General features: G+C 44.8%; 1 protein-coding gene across 4 annotated transcripts in view; it reads left to right on the top strand.

Moving 5' to 3' along the window:
• The first annotated feature begins 409 nt into the window (after positions 1–409).
• The window catches only part of ATP11C (ATPase phospholipid transporting 11C), a 68,973-nt gene continuing 49,278 nt past the window's right edge, over positions 410–20,104 (top strand). For 2 of the 4 annotated variants that reach the window (XM_058196746.1, XM_058196747.1), the window contains exon 1: positions 410–577. In XM_058196746.1, coding sequence (XP_058052729.1) covers positions 425–577 — 153 coding nt within the window. In that variant the 5' untranslated portion in view covers positions 410–424. Of the gene's footprint in view, positions 578–808; positions 1,502–18,263; positions 18,949–20,104 lie in introns of those variants that run through there. The other 2 variants (XM_058196748.1, XM_058196749.1) reach the window with 2 other exon arrangements.

Here is a 20,104-nt window from a genome sequence, read left to right as displayed (position 1 = left end):
TGCACTTCTGGCAGTTCTCAATCCACATACTGCTGGAGCCTAGCTTGTAGGATTTTAAGCATAACTTTACTAGCATGTAAAACGAGTGCAATGGTGGGATAGTTCGAACACTCTTTGGCATTGCCTTTCTTTGGAATTGGATTGTAAACTATGGTAAATTGTAAAGGGTCTCTGGTGGCTCAGACTGGTAAGACTGGTAAGACAGTCTGTTATTAATAGCAGCTGCTTGCAATTACTGCAAGTTCAAGACCCACCAGGCCCAAGGTTGACTCAGCCTTCCATCTACCATCCTAAGGTAGATAAAATGAGGACCAAGATTGTTGGGGGCAATAAGTTGACTTTGTATATAATATACAAATGGATGAAGACTATTGCTTAACATAGTGTAAGCCTCCCTGAGTCTTCGGAGAAGGGCGGGATATAAATGCAAATAAAACAAAAACTAAAACTAGCCACTAGACCAGCCATACGCAGTTCCTTCCCAGTCGCCTCTTTGGAACACTTGCTGGGACCTTTCGGAGTCTTTCCTTTTCTTGTCAATTTCGGACGGAATCCATTTCGGTTCGGCTGCCGAGAGGTCAGCACCACAGCCAACAGCAACAGCTCCGAACCTGGAGAGGCGAACCGCGCGGCCAAAAAAAATCCCTTGCCCGGAGGGATGAAAGATTGGATCGCTCCAATTTTACGGAGACGGGGATGGCGATCCAGGACAAAGGCGCAGGGAGGGTCCCAAACCTCTCGTCCCGTGCGGGGAACAGTTTGGGCGGTGTACCGCGTGAGCTGCTGGCGGCCGGGACGGGGCGGGTAAAGGCGAGGGGTCCGCCCCAAAGGAGCGGCGGGCAGGGTGTGGAGTTACTGGGCAGCGTGCCACGCGCGCTTGGAAGGAAGGAGGGAAGGAAGGAGGCGCCCGGCCAAGAAGGGGACGAACCGGGCTGGGGAGCCGCGCCTCCGCCGGCCGCGTCCGCCTTGCGCCTCGGCCAGCCTGCAGGGCGGCGTTCCGGCCTCGGAAACGCCGCCTTCTCCACCTCTTCTTCCTCCTCCTCCTCCTCCTGTTTGCACGGGAAGCGAGCGCGCCTTTCTCTGCGCCTTGCCGCCGCCTCCTCTCCAACGATGCTGCCCCGCAGTCGCCTCCGGCCAGCCTGAGCGCCTTTGGCTCAGCTCGGCTCGGTGCTCCTGCAAGGGGAGCTGCTGCGGCTCGGCGCGAGGAGGAAGAGGAGGAGGAGGAGGCGAAGAAGAAGAAGGGGAAAGAAAAAGAAGGCTGCACGATGCGGAAAAGAGGCAGCGCGCCGCCCCGCCGCCGGTGACCCCGGGCTCCGGGGCTGAGCGGAGGCTTGGGGCTGGGGGGAGGGGAGGGAAGGGAAGGGGGGCGGCCGGGCCGCTGCGGGTCCCTTCGCTCGCCAGGCCCGCAGCGCAGCGCTGCGCCGCCCCTTGCGCGCCCCTCGGCTCTCCCCGCCGCTGCGGCACTTCCATCACCATGCTGCGCCGCCAGCTGAACCGCTTCGTAAGTTCCTGCCGAGGCCGGGCAAGAGGGGAGCTGGGGGGGAGGGGAGAGGGAGGGTCTTTCCCGGGAGGGGGTCGTCTCCTCTGCCCCCTCCCCAGCCTTGGAAGGCCTGCTTGCGCCCACCACCACCACCACCTCACCCCATTCTTTGCAATGCCCACAGCCCAGGCTTCTCCGGTCGGTGGCGGGGCTGCGCTTTCCTTCCTTATCGCTTCGTCCCGATCTGTTGGAAGGGACAGCCGGGCAGGACCCTCTCCCGCAGCCCGGGGGTAATGTGGGGAGAGGGAGATGAACCCTTGGCCGGAGCCCCGGTTCCTTCCTTGGCCCTCTCTCCACCCACCCCCCGGATAAAATTGGTCCCTTAGCTCTCTTCCCCCTTCACCACCCTTCCCCGCCGATCCTTTTGTTCTCCTTGGCTTCCAGGGAGCAGATGGGGAGAGCGTGGGGTTTTTTCCTGCCCCTTATGGGGAGGATTGTGTGTGTGTGTGTGTGTGTGGTGGGGGTGTGGGGGGTCCCTGGCTTTCCAGAGCTTGCTAGCTCCGTGCCATTGTGGAGGTGGGGGGCGGAGGAGGGCTTGAGATGAGCGCCCAGGCAGGAGAAGGAGGAAGGTTAGAAATTTCACCGCCCCCCACACCCACTCCAATCTCCCTGCAAGTCTTGAGTGTGAGAATCGGTGACAAGCGGAGATGTGGGGTGGGTGGGGGGTGGTTGTTGCTTGCATTTCGGCCGAAGGGTTGAAAAATAGAAAGGGAGCAAAGAGTCCCCTGTGGCAGTTTGCCAGAGAGAGAGAGGAAAAGCCGACCTTCCTTGCAAACTGGAGAGCTAGACCATCAGCAACAGGCAGCCCTGAAAACCTGATGAGCTAGCTCTTTGGTTGCAGGGAGATGGGCTTTCCTCTCCCTCCACCGGGCTGTCTATAATTAGAGAGGATCCATGCCAACAGTCATATTCTCTCTCCCCCCCCTCCTTTTTTCTTCTTTCCTTCCTTTGCTGCTGAAATGCAAAAAACAACAAAAAAAAACCCACATTTATTTTGTTTTTGTTTTTCCTTTTGGTCTCCCTCTGTGGCCCAGCAAGGCATGGTGCCTTAAAGAGAAGAAAGGTTCACACTTGAGAACCGTAAACACACATACACACACACACACAGGCCTGTCTTGGGGTGTGTGTGTGGGTGTGTAGCAATCTGCCTGCAAAACTCTCCTGCCTGGGGGTGTGCTTGACGGTTGGAGGCCTTGTCAAAACCAGGAGGGCAGGAGAGAAGAGATAATAAGCCATTGTACTTCTAGAGATTAAAACTCCTCCTTACAATTCCAGCATTTTGTTTCTCACAATCCGTCCTTGGGAGGGGGGAAGTTTTGTTTAACTGCCTACAAGGACAGTGAGTTTTTTTTTTTTATTATTATTATTATTATTATTATTATTATTTTTTAAAAAAGTTTTATTTTTACAATCATATCAAATAATTCATCCAATGTACAGTTATATACAATTAGTCAGGCTTGCCCAGTCACCACCCCCCTTTTTAACACTCTTCCCTCTTCTACCTTCTTTTACTTTCCAAACCTTCCTCTCCTTCTCTTATACCTCCTCTCCTCCCTCCACCCTCCACTCTTTCTCCCTCTTCTACCCCTCTTCCTTTCTCTTCTCCTCTTTCCTACCTCCTACTCTCTCTTTTCTCCCTCCCCACCGTTCTAAAATGGTAACTGGGCAGACTCGACCCTACATATTTATATTTATACATCTTCAATAATCCCTGTACATTAACCATCACTCCATCTCTACCCTCAAACCCCCCACTTCCCTCCCCTTACCCCCACTCCCCCACCCCGACTTCCCAGAACAAAATGCAGGGTATCAAAACTAACAATCATAATCCAAAATAATTCCTAAATTATAATCTCTAGTCACTCCACACTTAATCACACTCTCAATTCCCCTCAATTATTTTACTGATTTGCATCCCACTTTTTATAATTTGCTTTACAAATCACTCAAGGCGGCAAACAAATCCAACACACGTCCCAAAGGTGCTTTTTGGGAATTTTTTACCCCCAAGAGGCGATGACTTTCTTGGTTTTTCTTTGAAGACGTTTCGCTTCTCATCTCCAGAAGCTTCTTCGGCTTCTCTCGGAAGCTTCTTCGGCTTCTCTCAGAGCCGAAGAAGCTTCTTGGGTGAGAAGCAAAACATCTTCAGAGAGCAAAAAAATCAGAAAGTCCAGTCGCCTCTTGAAAAACAAGTACCTTTGGGACAACCATGACCTGGATGACTGAGAATCTCCATAGACATCTCCAACACACCTTTTCCTCTTATTTTTCCTACAACAACAACCCTGTGAGGTGGGCTGAGAGAGAGGGAGAGGGAGAGGGGAACTGGCCCAAAGTCACCCAGCTGGTTTTTGTGCGTTGCTGTCCATGTAATACAAGTGGACCTCGATCGATGGCCACAGTTGAGCGCAAAAGTTCTGTTGCTAAGCAAAATGTGTGTTAAGTGAGCTTTGCCCCATTTTACGGCGTGTTTTTTCCCCAACTGCCATTGTTAAACAACGCGCTGTAGGTGTTGAGTTAGCAACCCGGTGGTTCAATGAATCTGGCTTCCCCATTGGCTTGTCAGAAGGGGATCACGTGACATTGTGACCGTCATAAATACGAGTCTGTTGCCAAGGGTCTGAATTTTGACTTCAGGAGGCGGCAACAGTCACAAGTGTGAAAAATGGTCACAAGTTCACTTTTTCCAGTGCCGTTTTAACGTCCAGTGGTCATTAAACAAACTGTTGTACATCCAGGACTGCCTGTGTGCCTTAGGGCTGGTGTCATGAAAGAAAGGAAAGAGAGAGAGAGAGAGAGAGAGAGATAACTTGTCCTAAATACCAGTTTTGTGAGCCAAAGGTCCTGGTTTCCGTTTGCAACATCTTCAGGTCTCCAGAAAAAAAAGAAAAGTCTCGAATTCTGAATACCGGCTTTGCTTAACTAAGGAAAAAGACAATTGAAATCCCTTCTATAAGGAACTACATTTGCAAAGGGTCTTGCTACTTCCGTGGTGTTGTGGCTTTGTGTTTGTTTATAGCGGGCCTGCTATTTTTTTTTTAATTTTATTTTGGGAAACGCAACTCAATATTTTCCGTTTTTCCAATAAGCCGAAGCTGAATAAGTTGCCATCGGAGCGCCTTCGGAAATGCAAAAGAATTTGGTTCTGGATTTGATTGCCTCCTTTAATTCATTGCTTCTGGAAGAAAGAAACGTAACGCCTGCGGAAAATTATTCTTAGTATTTAATTCTTCAAAAGGGCTCCAATGAGGGTTGGTGCTGTTGATGTAGGTTGCTGCCTGCTCTGTTGGGTTAGCCTTTATAAATTTATCTCGCCCTTTAAATACACACAAACACACCTGACGCAGTTTACCCCAAAATTCAGTTTCTTTGATCTTTGATTCTTTTTATTTCAATGAATGGGGGTCAATTTCAATTGAGGGTTAACATTGCAAGAGATGCCAGCCGGATGAATTCAGGGTGGGGAACTGCAAAAGTATGGAATGCAAAAATTCTATATAATGATATGTGACTTAAAGATTCGGGAAGGGAAGGGGACCAATGAAGGCTCACCTAAATTTCTGAAAATTTAGGTGAGCCTTCATTGCGGTGTTGGGTATTGTGTACATGTTGCCAAGATTGTTTTGGGTTTTTTAAATGGAGTTTATTTCTAAGGCTGGAAAAGGATTTGCTTCCAAGTTGAGCTTTGAAGGATAGCCCATTGTACTGGTTTTTGTTTTTTGTTTTTGTTGTTTTTTAAATCTCTATTGAACTGAATTGAATTGAATTTTTATTGGCCAAGTGTGATTGGACACACAAGGAATTTGTCTTTGGTGCATAGGCTCTCAGCGTACATAAAATAAAAGATACGTTCATCAAGGATCGTAAGGTACAACACTTAATGATAGTCATAGGGAACAAATGAGCAATCAGGAAACAATATCAATATAAATCATAAGGATACAAGCAACAAAGTTACAGTCATAAGTGGAAGGAGATGGGTGATGGGAACGATGAGAAGATTAATAGTCGTGCACACTTAGTGAATAGTTTGACAGCATTGAGGGAATTATTTGTTTAGCAGTGTGATGGCATTAGGGAAGAAACTGTTCTTGTGTCTAGTTGTTCTGGTGCGCAGTGTTCTATAGCATCATCGTTTTGAGGGTAGGAATTGAAACAGTTTATGTCCAGGATGTGAGGGGTCTGTAAATATTTTCACAGCCCTCTTTTCGATTCGTGCAGTATACAGGTCCTCAGTGGAAGGCAGGTTGGTAGCCATTGTTTGGCTACCAATATAGCTAGTGTTGTAATGCTTAATACTATCTATATTGGAATATTGTCATCATAATTGACTTTTTTGCACTTTTGCCTCTTTGGTGAGCAAGGAGAGAGATATACTTTTCCAAGCCAGATGTGTACGATAAATATTAGTGTATTTAATGGCATGTCCTGATTTGCCCTAATTTTTCCTTCCGCACGACACCATTAAAACTGTCCCGTTAATGGATTGACAGGAAGCTGGATTTTCACCCCCAAGAATGATCAGCGTTGTATATTCTAACCCATTTCCTCCATTTAAACCTTGTGTGTTCTGGCTGGGATTCCATGGCTTGCAAATGTACTTCCAAAAAGTTATGAAACAGCTGGATTTCTCCCAGCGGTGATAACTCTCTAGCTGCCAAGTCTAAACGAGAACCTTCATGGATATAGGAATCACAGAAACAAGTTTTATTTCAAAGTGAACCCCATTTTTGTGGCTTTAGTTCACATGCACACAGAGAGAGAGAGAGAAAGAGAGAGAGAGAGAGAGAGAGAGAGGATTGAGGAGTAACATTTCATGTGAGGTTAGCATTTTGCACATCTGGTTCCTTCAACAAATGAGGATCCAGTCAATTAGGGCAGAATAGAATAGAATAGAATAGAATAGAATAGAATAGAATAGAATAGAATAGAATAGAATAGAATAGAATAGAATAACAGAGTTGGAAGGGACCTTGGAGGTCTTCTAGTCCAACCCCCTGCTTAGGCAGGATACCCTTCACCACTTCAGACAAATGGTTGTCCAATCTCTTCTTAAAAGCTTCCAATGCTGGAGCATTCACAACTTCTGGAGTCAAGTTTTTCTACTAATTAGTTGTTCTAATTGTCAGGAAATTTCTCCTTAGTTCTAGATTGCTTCTCTCCTTGATTAGTTTCCACCCATTGCTTCTTGTTCTGCCCTCAGGTGCTTTGGAGAATAGTTTGACTCCCTCTTCTTTGGGGCAGCCCCTGAGATATTTGAATGCTGTAAACATGTCACCTCTAGTCCTTCTGTTCATCAGACTAGACAAACCCAATTCCAGCAACCGTTCTTTATATGTTTTAGCCTCCAGTCTCAACATCTTTTTTACATCGTGGCGACCAAAACTGGATGCCGTATTCCAAGTGTGGCCTTATAAAGTGGTATTAACCCTTCACGTGATCTTGATTCTATCCCTCTGTTCATGCAGCCTCGAACTCTGCTGGCTTTTTTTTGGCAGCTGTTGCATACGGCTGGCTGATATTTAAGTGATCATAACATAAGAATTGGAGGCCATCCAAAAGTTTTTCTCAATCCTGGGTGAACCCATTACAGAAAATTCTTCGGCGGGTTCTGATAATCCGAAAACTTGTTCTTAAGGATGAGAAGGGTTGTGAGTTTGCTCCGTCCCAGTTATTGGCTCTAGAAAGTTTCTGAGAATATCCAAAGTCTGTTGAAATGAGAGGGTCCTTTGGTCTTCCTAGCCTCCCCATCCATGTCCCTGGTTTAGATGTGGAAGTGACCATCTGGCCATGTTCAAAGCACGAAATATTCCTTTTGGCTTTCCAAATTTTCCTGAGATAAGATAAAAATTTGGAGCGGGGGGGAGGGGAAAGCTGTGGATTGTTTCCCATTTTATTCTTCCGGAGAACGGCATGTCCATTGGTAGGAAAGCTGCGATCCTCCAGATACTGGCATACTCTACCTGTTTCTTATTATGGACGGTCAATAGAAGGCCAGAACTTTTCTGCACCTAGCAGAAAAAGTCATGTGTGAGTTTTTTATTTATTTATTTCGTTTTTATTTTTTTATTTTTGTCAATCATATATAAGATTACAGATAAAAGTATAAACATGATTATGAATACATGAAATGGATTCGAATAAAAAGGGACATTAGGATAGGGATGGTAGGCACGCTGGTGCTCTTATGCACACCCCTTACAGACCTCTTAGGAATGGGGTGAGTTTGACAGTAGACAGTTTAAGCTTAAAGTTTTGGGGGTTTGGGGAAGAAACTACAGAGTTAGGTAGTGCATTCCAGGCATTGACCACTCTGTTACTGAAGTCATATTTTCTGCAATCGAGTTTGGAGTGGTTTAGTTTGAGTTTGTATCCGTTATTTGCTCGTGTATTGTTGTGGTTGAAGCTGAAGTAGTCATTGATAGGTAGGACATTGTGGTAGATAATTTTATGTATTACGCTGAGGTCAGACCAAAGCCGGTGTAGTTCTAAGTTGTCTAAGCCCAAAATTTGGAATATGGTGGCACAAGGTATTTTATTGGAGGACTCTTCTTGTGAAATATTTCTGGACACGTTCAATTGTATTAATGTCTGATATGTAGTGCGGGTTCCAGACAGATGAGCTTTTATTCAAGAACTGGTCTAGCAAATGTTTTGTATGCTTTGGTTAGTAGTGTAATATTACCAGAGAAGAAGCTACGCAAGATGAGGTTAACAACTCTTAATGCTTTTTTGGCAATGCTGTTAGTGGGCTCTAGCACTTAGATCTTTAGAGGTGAGTACTCCAAGGTTCTTGACAGAGAGGGTCATCTACAAGGTCATGTCCATCTAGCTTGTATTTTATGATATGATATTTTTTTTGCCAATGTGCAAGACAGAACATTTGTTGGTTGAGATTTGAATTGCCACTTGTTAGATCAATCTGACACGTAGTCACGGTCTTTTGGAAGGGTAGCGGCATTGTCAGGTCAGTCTGTTGTTTGGTCTCACCTACAACTAGGGGTGGTTCTCTCAAGGTCCGAGGTTAGAAATGTCCTAATTCATTTCTAAACGAGCCTTAAATATGTCACTGATTTATTCTGGTTGGTTGGTTGTTTCCTAAACTGCTCACGTTTTAAGCGATCCTTTTTCGCCTTTAAATAGTCTTTTAGCTTTCATTTCTGTTTTATATTTACCCGCCGTGGCTTATTTTAGCCTTTTCCCTTCAAGTTGTTGTCACTTCTGTCAGTTACTTTAATCCAGTCGTGGGATTCAAATAATTTAACATTCGGTTCTGTGGGTGTGGCTAGGTGGTCATGTGACTGGGGTGTGTGGCCAACTTGACATCACTCACGGCAAGGCGGGGCGGCACTTTGCTGTGAGTGACGTCATTGGCCACACCCACTCAGTCACATGACCAATGCTGCAGAGACAGGGCAATTTCTTACCTCCCCCCCCTGTCCTTGGACTGGCAAAATAAAAGCCCATCTAAACAGTATTGCCTGCCTGTCGAATACTGGCAAATGGAGGCTGGGGGGGGGAAAGAGAAGGGCCCACAGAAACAGCCCATTTTCTGCACCACACTGGATCGGGATGGGGAGGTGAGTGGGGGAGCAAAAAGCCTACTCAGTCCATACGTCCTCACCAACACGACAGCGAATCTCTCTTCCAGCTCGCCGCTTCGGGCATTGGGAGCTCGGCCAATTTTCTTCCAGCGCTCGTGCAGGGAATCCCGGGAGCGGCAGCATATTGCATGCTTTTCACTCCGGACTGGAAAACACATGGCTGGAGTGGAGGAGCGGTCCTTCTTAACAAGCTCAAAACTGTTGCTGCAAGCCAGAGTTCCCTGCACGAGAGCTGCAAGCCCTGCAGACATCCGATTGTGAGAACAAGCTTTTTCCAAGGCCGGTTATAGAGGGAAACAGAGATGAGTACGCTGAAGTACTGGACTTGCAGTTCTCGTGAGGGGAACCCAGACTTGCAACTCAGTTTTGAGCTTGTTAAGAACGACTGCTCCTCCACCCCAGCCATGTGTTTTATAAGTCTGGGCTGCTTGGAGTGAAAAGCATGCTGTCAAGTCTCAATTTGGGGCTCGCCATACCTGGAGGGGGGGGCATGAAGCAGCAACCATCAGAGCTGGCGAGTCCAACAGCGAGCAGGGTTGTAGCTGCGGTCGTGGCGGGACATGAAGCTAGCACAGCCCCGCTGGGAGAACACTTGCCCCACTGGTCAGGAGGCTGCTCGGTGTCAGAAGAGAGGGGGGCAGAAAAGTTCAGCCAAGTCTTCTCCTCCTTCTCGGCCTCAAGCAAACAGACACACGCAGCTCATGGTGCCAGGATCTTCTGCGAGGAGATGGTGCGTGAGGTTTATGGCCAACGGAAGTCCCATCCTGTTCTTCATACCAGCCACACACCCCATTGCCTGCCAGGGTTGGTGCCACTAGTGGCCAGACCCTGCCAGGAGCTTCAGGCTGGCGCTGTCCTGATGTGTCCCACTGTTCTCCTGGCCTGTCGCTGCCATCACCGCCCTCTTCTTTGGGCTGGCCAAAGCTGCTCGGAAGGCAGCTGCCACAGCCTGTCCTTGCTACTTCAAGGCAGCTTCCAAGGCAGGAAAAGTTTGGCCTGAAACACACAGAAAGCATGCACACATCTCACAGTGCCGGGACCTTCTGCAAGGAGATGGTGCATGGGCATTGCCTCTCCTGGAGTGGAGTGGGAATGGAGATTTTACAGTAGCTTTCCCCTGCCACGCCCTCCAAGCCACGCCCACAGAACTGGTAGCAAAAAAATTTGAAACCTACCCCTGGTTTGGCCTGGCCTTCTCTTATCAAACTATGTTCGTCTTTTACCTCCTCCATTTCTACACAAACACACACACACTCCCCACCCCATGCCCAAAATATATTCCTTACTGCTTTCTTCCTCCAATTCTCAGCCTCTTCCATCATCCATTTTTTTTTTTTTTTGGAATGGGGTGGTGGTGGTTTTTTTCTCTTCTAATTTCTACTGGTCGATGCCTTTCTCAAAGTTAAAATCTTTTCCTGGGTCACTCAAAAGGTGGGATATTCGGGCGCTGCAAGGCTTTCACCCAGATGCTGCCATTCAAACCCCGAAACAAAACCATATTTTGGAAGCAGCCGTTCCCCCTGTTGCAAAGGGGCGGCTGAAATCTTTCTCCTCTTCCTACTCAATTTCCACCCCCCCCCTTTTAATTTTTTTAGTCTGATGGGCCTTTTCCGTTCCTCCCTGCCAAGTTCCATTAGAGGCCCTTCTGTTGCTTTAAGAGGCGGCAGATGGATGTTTCCTGAAACTGCATTTGCTAAACCCGGGTTTGTCTCCGGATGGTTTCCAGCTCCTGTGAGCCCTCGAAAGATAAAAAGAAAACTTGGAAAAAGCTGCAAGGACAGGAGATTGTGGGGAAGTCGAGATAGAGAGGGTAAAAGGACCAAACAATTTTCCACCTCTTAGAACTCTTTGTTTGTCCCTGGATTTCAGAATAGTTCATCTGATGGGATGCACAGAGTTGTTCCGTTACTTTGAAACACTGTTTTTGCGGCCAGGAAAAACAAAAACAGGGTTATATTTTTGTAACATTCTTCCTTCCAGGCGTAGAAAAGACGCAAAAATAATCCTTGAGGAGAACAAAAGTGAGATAAAAACAAGAGTCCAACGTTAAACCAAGACAATCAACTTGGGTGTCTCCAGAATTTTATTCACAAACACACACACGCAAACACAAATTCAAAACAACACAACCAGAGGTGGGTTTCAAATTTCTTTACTACAGGTTCTGTAAGTGTGGCTTGGTGGGCGTGGCAAAGGAAGGATACTGTAAAATCCCCATTCCTTCCCCACTCCAGGGGAAGGATACTGCAAAATCCCCATTCCCACCCCATCAGCTGTGACTTGGGAAGCAGAGAATAGATGGGGGAGGGGCCAGTCAGAATTTTTACTACTGGTTCTCCGAACTACTAAAAATTTCCGCTACCGGTTCTCCAGAACTGGTCAGAACCTGCTGAAACCCACCTCTGAACACAACATAATTTTAGCAAAATGGCCGGTCTGGTTTTGGAAATTCCCTGTTATTGGGCTCAATTCCCAGCTGGGATATCGTGTCTAATTATCTTGACCTGCCTCACAGGACTGTTGTAAGGTGTGCAGCTCTGAAGGACATCACGTGTCCCTCAAGTAGTGTTTTTTTGTAGTTGGGTTGTCACTGAAGCCAGGCAGATTCCAGAAACCATAAGGACTAGCACCTTACAGAGGTAAAATTGCAGAGGGGGCCTGAATCCTACTCGAAAGCTACAAATCCGATCCAAGTTCTAGATCAGGAACTTAAAAACTCAATAACATCTCGGAGACGCCTCTCTTTAGTTGAGATCAAAAGTTGTTTTGAAAGACAACAACCAACTTCCATGTGTGACACGCTGAACTCCTCCGCTGAAGGAGAACGATGATAGACTTAAGGCTTCAGGTTGGCTGCTTCTGTTATTCTCTTGCAATTTCCAGGTCATCAAGTATTTATTGGGTGAATTCCTGCAACCACTTTGTTATTTATAGACTTTTATCGAGGATGTTTTTCTGTCTTGGGAGTTCCTGGGAAGTTAACAGAACTGACAACGCTTTAAAAACCGTTTCATTTGGGGAATTGGCGAGGGGTTGCCCCCCAAAAATTAAGGCGGTTATTGAAGTTTTTAGTCTCTCTCTCCCACCATCATTTAACTATTCTGAACTTAATCCACCCAGTTCCCTTTCTAGTCATCCTGTTATCTTAACAGCCCGTTGCATTAAAAAAAATACTTTGGCTCATACAGGCACAGAAATATTACCTGAATAAGAAGAGAGTGGAGAAATAACGAGATCCAGTGATGAGGTAGAATTAAACCACACATTTTTTTCCCCCATCGGTCCTTGCTTATTGAGAAGCTCATGAGTAGTTTACACTAACCCAGAACAACCAGTTCAACAGCAAAGCCAGAAAAAAAACCCAGGTACATACAGTATGTTGGGTACGTGTTATTCCTCTCCCCAGTTTCTAATATTTGACAGAAGCAGAAATATGTTGACAGAAAATGTTTCTGGGGCACCTGGTGTTTATGGCCTCTCCCATCAGCCACCATTCGGATAAGCAGGGATTAACACCAGACAAACAATCAAGCAGTAAACAATATAAGGAACGATGAAGGAGAAAACCATACACTATCAACACTGGCCAGGCAAGCTATTATTTAGAAACCGAGAGCAAACCCCACTCCCTACTAGCACTGATGATGTTACCTACTCAGGTCAGGAAACATCGGCAAGCTAACACCCAAGCTCAGAGAGTACCATGGATCCCACAATTTAATATTGTTTAATACTGGATTTGGCCATTATTTTTTTTTCTCTGGGAAATTACTGCAAAAATCTACTTCTCATTAGCAACCCGTTCCAAATTTTAGGGACTTTCTCTCGATAAAAAAAAAATGACCAATGTAAAAAAAAAAACCTCAAAAAACCCCTTCCTGAAAGTGTGAAGTTCATTCTTCTGTTTTTCTGGGAAGTTTGTTTGAGATTACTTTCCCTTTTGCCCCCAATCACTCAGAAATAAATCTTTTCTTGGCTTGACTTTTAAAACTACGAAAACTGCGAATTGCCATGGAAAAAAAACCAATATTGTGCTCATTTCTCAGAGCCAAGGGATCCGATGTTGAAATGTTTCATGTTTCTGCATTGTGCTCAGATTTGGGTTGATTTGAAAATTGTGCTGTTTCAGGGACTTAAGGAACAGATTGGCATAAAATGGCTTTTTACATACTTCGCAATGATATATCTTTTTTTTAAAAAAAGAGGCATAATCGTCTAAGAGACCCAACAATTACTTTCAGCCTATATTTAACTGCCATTTCATCTGTTTGCTCATGCAGAGCTTTGCACAAAGTCAGCTGTTAGTTGAAAAGTTGGCTTTTATTTGTGGAAAACAACGAAGAGGTGGAAACCATTCGGGGAGGGGAATGAACAGGGTACACATTTTTTAAAAAGTAGAGCTTCAATTGCATCGGTGTGGCTGCCATAAAGACTTTTTTGCCACACTCTGCCTTTTAGCAAGGTGCTCAGGGCCGTGTAGAATCTGAATTTTTATTGTGGTTTTATCTGCACGGCGTTAACAGAATAACAGAACAGAATAACCGAGTTGGAAAGGACCTTGGAAGTCCTCTAATCTACTCAAGCAGGAGACCCCGTACCATTCCGGACAAATGGCTGTCCAGTCTCTTCTTAAAAGTGATGGAGCATTCACAACTTCTTGTGGCAAGCTGTTCCACTGGTTAATTGTCCTCATTGTCAGGGAATTTCTCCTTAGTTCTAGGTTGCTTCTCTCCTTGTTCGGTTTCCATCCGTTGCTTCTCGTCCTGCCTTCAGGTGCTTTGGAGAATAGCTCAACTCTCTCTTCTTTGGGGTAACCCACAAAGAAGAGAGTTCACAACCCACAAAGAAAACAAGGTTTGTGTTAAGAGGGTTCTTTTTTAATGGTTGTAAGAGCAGCTGGAGTTTTGGAGTTTCTGAAGCAGTAAATAAAGGAGAGAAAGACATAACAAGGAAGGAATAAAGCGCATTTGTTTGCCAGGTGGCATGCTAAGAACAGCTTCCTACCAGTAGGAGAGTAACTCTGCCCTTATTGTTTATGCTTTTTTTTTTACTGATTACTCTGCACTTAGGCAATGGTTTAAGGAGCTGGTGGGATCCCCGTGCCAGCTGTGTACAGAGGAAGACAGCCAGACGTGTGAGTGTGTGTATGTCTGTCTGGGTTCTAATTGGGTTGAGAACGGTATACAGCAGGGGTGAAATCCAGCAGGTTCTGACAGGTTCTGGAGAACCGGTAGCAGAAATTTTGAGCAGTTCAGCAAACTAGTAGAGGAAATTTTGAGAAGTTTGGAGAACCAGCAAATACCGCCTCTGGCTGGCCCCAGGAGTGGGGTAGGAATGGGGATTTTGCATTATCCTTCCCCTGCCACGCCCACCAAGCCATGCCCACAGAACTGGTTGGAAAAAAATTTGGATTTCACCACTGTTTTACAGGTTGTCCCAACAGTTCATTTAGTGGCCGATCCAAGTCACGAAGGTGACTGTTTTTCAGACTTACGAGTGTTGCAACGTCCCCGAGGGTCACTTAAACGTTTTGTTTCACATCATAAATTTGAGGCTCCATGGTGGTTATACGTCAAGGACTATTAACCTAATCCTGATTCTAACCGGGAAGTCAATTTGGTTGGATTCGGTGACATTTACTTCTCGCTCCTTACTACAGCTGATAAAACATTTGTTTTAGGAAATTTAAACCAAGATCTTAGTAATGCAGTTTGCTGATCAATGGAGGCAATAGATGCATGCCAAAGAAAAGAGGGTGGGGAAGCAACATTGAATGTAATGAGCGTTCCCGTTTGGTGATGGTTTTGAGTGATAGGTGTCGTTTCTGTGGAAATATACCCCGGACATAGAGCAAAATGGAGTTTAGCAGCATTTTTTTTTTAGTGCAGAAGAAATTTGCACTGTGTGGTGGCCTCTCGGCCGCTGGCCCCTCCAGCAGCCGAATTGGATGAGGATGAGGAGGTGTGTAGGTCAGGGTCAGCATCGAGTCAACCTGAGAGCTCCAAGGGGGGAGAGGAAATGGAGCTGTCAGAGAGAGGGGGGAAGGGAGGGAGGGAGGGCAGGCGAGGTGAAGCATGGGCCATCCGTCAGCCCTCAGATGGAGAGTCAAGAGCCCCCAGGTCTGGAGGTGGCTGATAATGAAGAGGAGGAGCAGCTATCCAGTGCCTGACATACAAATGCGCAGAAGGCAGAGGAGAGGAGAACAGTGGAAATCTATGGGCTGGTCCTTGGGACAGAAGAGCCAACGCTGCTAATGAAGCCCTGCCTGAGCTCTGGGGATCAAAGACAGAGGGTGGAGATGAATAGATGTGGCAGACAACTATTTAACTTCCTGCCGGACAGACTTGTTAACCTGCGGTGAGAGAGAAACTTTTGCCCGTGGGCGTTCCTAATAAAGGAATCATTGCTTCAACTACAGAGGGTTTGTCGTGTTTGGGGAGCTGGTCCAAACACACAGGTTAAAACACTTTGCATTACACAAGAATTTTTAAATATACACCCTGAATATCACAGACAAACCAGTCAAACCAGGACAGCATACGCTGGCTGAGGAATTCTGGGAGTTGAAGTCCACAAGTCGTAAAGTTGCCAAGGTTGGAGACCCCTGACGTAGGGGTTGAGTTTTCTGCACTGACAATCTTGGGCTATGCAGTTTTGCAGGGAGGGGGGGTGTCTAACATTTATGCTACTTAGCCCTGCAGTGAGACTAAAAAGTAGAAGTAATTTGATCAACCTCTTCCTTCTTCCTGTATTAAAAATCCAGATCTGGGAACTTGTAGAGCACATGCTGTGCCTTATCTTAGAACTTCTTTCCTTATCTTTATTTTTTAGTTCTTGGAAAACATTTGTTTTACTGGGCGTGAAGCAAAAGAATTCATTTTTTTGGGGGGGGGGGGAAACTAACCTGGGTGTTGGATTTAAAAGAACTTGGGTGTACAAAGTTCCTGGAGTTCTTTTGGTTTCTCTCCTAAGAACAAACTCTTCGTAATCGTAAAGCTCAGGAAGAAGCAAATATCAAGAGTTTCAACGTTCCTTGAATCCCAGGTTGAGTCAACTTTTAAGTCATTTCATATCATCGTTTGCTGAAGTTAATCAGATCCCAGGTTGCAGATGCTTCTGGGACAAAGGTTAGGTTGCTCAATAAAATGCAGTGGTTAATAAATAGAGAGAGAGAGAAGCTTTCAAAAAAAGAGAGAGAGAGAGAGAGAGAGCTCTTTAAAGGTAAAGTCCCTTTTGAATGGAATTTAATTCCTGCAAGACTCCATGTCAGGATTCCTTGTGGTATTCTTAGCAAATACCCAAAGTGGTTTCGTTCATTTTTATAATGTTTTTTTTTAATCAAAGTTTATTATACGATAAAATACAAGTAGAAACAAAAGCCAGGAAAGATAAAGAAAGAAAGAGGGAGGGAGGGAGGAGAAAGGAAGGAAGGAAGGAAGGAAGGAAGGAAGGAAGGAAGGAAGGAAGGAAGGAAGGAAGGAAGGAAGGAAATGACATCTGGCTTTTTTCAACGTGAGAGAGTGTGTCTGCTTCCTTCGCCCTGCTCCCATACCTAAGGCAGGAGGTGAACTCGCCACCTCCTGGTGATTGGCCCAAAGTCACACAATCTGCCTTCATGCCTAAAGTGGGACTAGAACTCATTGTCTCCTGCTTTCTATCCTGGTGCCTTAACCTCTCAACCAAACAGGCTCTTAGCACATCAAATTGGTGGTCTACTAAGATATTTTTTCCCCTCCTCCATTCTCCCTCTTCTTCGCAGCTCTGCTCTTCTACAGCTGTCCCTTATCTAAGTACAAGTCAAGTCCAATCATGCTCAGCTTCGGAGAGCATGTCACTGCTCCCAGATACAGAGAATTCCTGTCCGTCTCTCTCAACCCTCGAACATTTACGCTCTTTGAGGACATGGGGGAGAGACAGCCCTGCTCTGAGGTTTTCTACTAGGCTGCTTATTCAAGACCCAGAGAGAAATTTTTTGGACACTTGATTAAGTGTTGCCTAAAGAAGGTGAACTCGGCGCTGGTGGAAACCCGCTTTCGCAGAATTGGGAGTTTTAAGACAGGAAGCATTGCATTTAGAAACACGACCAGGGTGTAGAATCGCACTAAGCTTTTAACATAACATAACATAACAACAGAGTTGGAAGGGACCTTGGAGGCCTTCTAGTCCAACCCCCTGCCCAGGCAGGAAACTCTACACCATCTCAGTCAGATGGTTATCCAACATTTTCTTAAAAATTTCCAGTGTTGGAGCATTCACAACTTCTGCAGGCAAGTCGTTCCACTTATTAATTGTTCTAACTGTCAGGAAATTTCTCCTTAGTTCTAAGTTGCTTCTTTCTTTGATCAGTTTCCACCCATTGCTTCTTGTTCTACCCTCAGGTGCTTTGGAGAACAGCCCGACTCCCTCTTCTTTGTGGCAACCCCTGAGATATTGGAACACAGCTATCATGTCTCCCCTAGTCCTTCCTTTTATTAAACTAGACATACCCAGTTCCTGCAACCATTCTTCATATGTTTTAGCCTCCAGTCCCCTAATCATCTTTGTTGCTCTTCTCATTTTGATGTATCCCTGTTGATTGTTGGTGTGACTAACATAGAGCCGCTCTTAAATAGTTTGCATCTCTTAGGACAGGGGTCTCCAACCTTGGTCCCTTTAAGACTTGTGGACTTCAACTGCCAGAGTTCCTCAGCCAGCTTTGCTGGCTGAGGGACTCTGGCAGTTGAAGTCCACAAGTCTTAAAGGGACCAAGGTTGGAGACCCCTGTCTTAGGAGAGTCAAAATTCCGTTTGCATAGTCCTTGCAGTCCATTTTAACTTTTGAAAGTTACTTGATGGTGCAAATAGAAGCCTTTGTCTACATAGTTTCAGTCAAACAACTTCCATGGTGCTAAGGTAAAAGGTAAAGGTTCCCCACGCACATATGTGCTAGTCGTTCCCAACTCTAGGGGGCGGTGCTCATTTCCATTTCCAAGCCGAAGAGGTTCAGGACAGGGGTCTCCAACTTTGGCCACTTTAAGACTTGTGGACTTCAACCCCCAGAGTTCTTCAGTCAGCTTTGCTAGCCTAGGAATTACAGTAGAAGCCTAAGCAGGGGGTTGGACTAGAAGACCTCCAAGGTCCCTTCCAACTCTGTTATTCTATTCTATTCTATTGGCCTGTGATAAATGAATTTGCAGATCATACTGCAACTTGAAATGTGAAATTTTGATTCTGTATAACCAAAACATAAAATAATCAATTTACATTGATTTGTTCCCAACAAATTCTTTTCATGTGGCTTACTACTGTTGCACATAAAATAGCTAACAGCAGCCTGGAGAGATTTCATAAGACATCTTTGTGTTTAACATCTTGCACACAACTGATTGTTGAAACCTGTTGTTGCGACCTTTGGGAGAGAAATTATCCCCAAAAAGATGCCTTTAAGGTTGTTTGTAGTGCGAAGTTTTTAATTCCTTTATTAGGTTCACTGATTGTGCTGCTCTGTTGGGGATACTTACTAGCAAAAAAACAGGACTGTAGCTTTAAAACACAATCAGGTTTACTCTAACTCCTAGCTCCTCCTCCTGGAAGGGGTGTTTGTTTAAATTGAATGCCTTCCACCCTAAAATAATCTGATTTTTTGGAAAGCTTATTTGCCTTTTTTTTCCTGGCTCTTGGTGGGGGGCAATGAATCCATTTTAGAACTTTGCACTCTTTTTTTTTTTCCTCTTCCCCTGTGAAAAATATTTGACTGTCTTGCGAGAAAATGGAATTTTCTTTAACCCCAGATGTGGTATTGAGATCTTGGCCAACATTGGTAAGTTTCTTTTAGGGCTATTTTCTTCGGTCTCTGGCTTCAACGGGATCTGGCAAAGATTTAAAATTTTATAAGCAAAGGCAGGGCGAAGATTTAAATTTTATTAAGGTGTCCAGACTCCGCTATCTGCAATTTGAGTGGCTAAAAATACATTTATTGATATAAATAAATGAAAGTTCTATCTCTCATTGTTTACACCCAAAGGAAATTTCCAGAGAAACACAAATACAAAAAGCAGCTAAACCAGAATGCCTGCTTGAAGCGTTTTTTTCTCCCCCCTTTTGTAAAAGAGAGCTTTTTAAAAGAATTGCAAATGGAGATAGATAGATAGATATAAATATATAATTTATATTTGCTGATAATTTCTTTTAATGAGGAACTAATTGAAATATCTGCATTCGTTAAGCAATCTTTGAAATTAGTTTTCCTCTTCTTTCTATTCATTCTGGGAAATTGGTTTCCTTTTCAATTTTCGGGTGACGCGTTTAGAAATTATTTGGGAATGGACCACTTGGAATAAGCTACTTTTTTGTTCTGATTAAGAGTATCTTGAGTCCTGAAGTTCTGCCAGTAACAATAGATCTTTATATTATGCAAACGTAATTGCCAGTAAATCGGACTTCCCTTGAGGTCAAAGGGTACTCTTAGTAGGAAAAATACGTTTTCTGTGATGTTGTTTTCCCCCAACTGTATTTATAAGAATTAATTAAATGCAAATATATATATATATATGTTTTGCTTCAGATAATATTTTCAAGAGTCAAAATAAATATGCTGGGTCTGTAAACTCATGCGAAGCGCATAGGAGAGAGAAAAGCATGTGTTCACTTCATTGTCTATTTTAATTGGAAGGGATTTCTGGTTTAGATTCTTTCAAGGGATGTTTTTCAAAGAAAAATGTTCCTTCTTCTTCTTCTTCTTCTTCTTCTTCTTCTTCTTCTTCTTCTTCTTCTTCTTCTTCTTCTTCTTCTTCTTCTTCTTCTTCTTCTTCTTCTTCTTCTTCTTCTTCTTCTTCTTCTTCTTCTTCTTCTTCTTCTTCTTCTTCTTCTTCTTCTTCTTCTTCTTCTTCCTAAATAGCCTCCCTCTATCTCATCAAGTAGCTTAATTGTAAATCTGTGAGAGTGATTTCAGTTTGCCTTGTTTTTCATTTTGGGCT

The sequence above is a fragment of the Ahaetulla prasina genome, chromosome 11 (genome assembly GCF_028640845.1).
Source record: "Ahaetulla prasina isolate Xishuangbanna chromosome 11, ASM2864084v1, whole genome shotgun sequence".
NCBI lineage: Eukaryota > Metazoa > Chordata > Lepidosauria > Squamata > Colubridae > Ahaetulla > Ahaetulla prasina.
The sequence above is the reverse complement of the archived record's forward strand: the minus strand, read 5'-3'. Positions and strand labels throughout refer to the sequence as shown.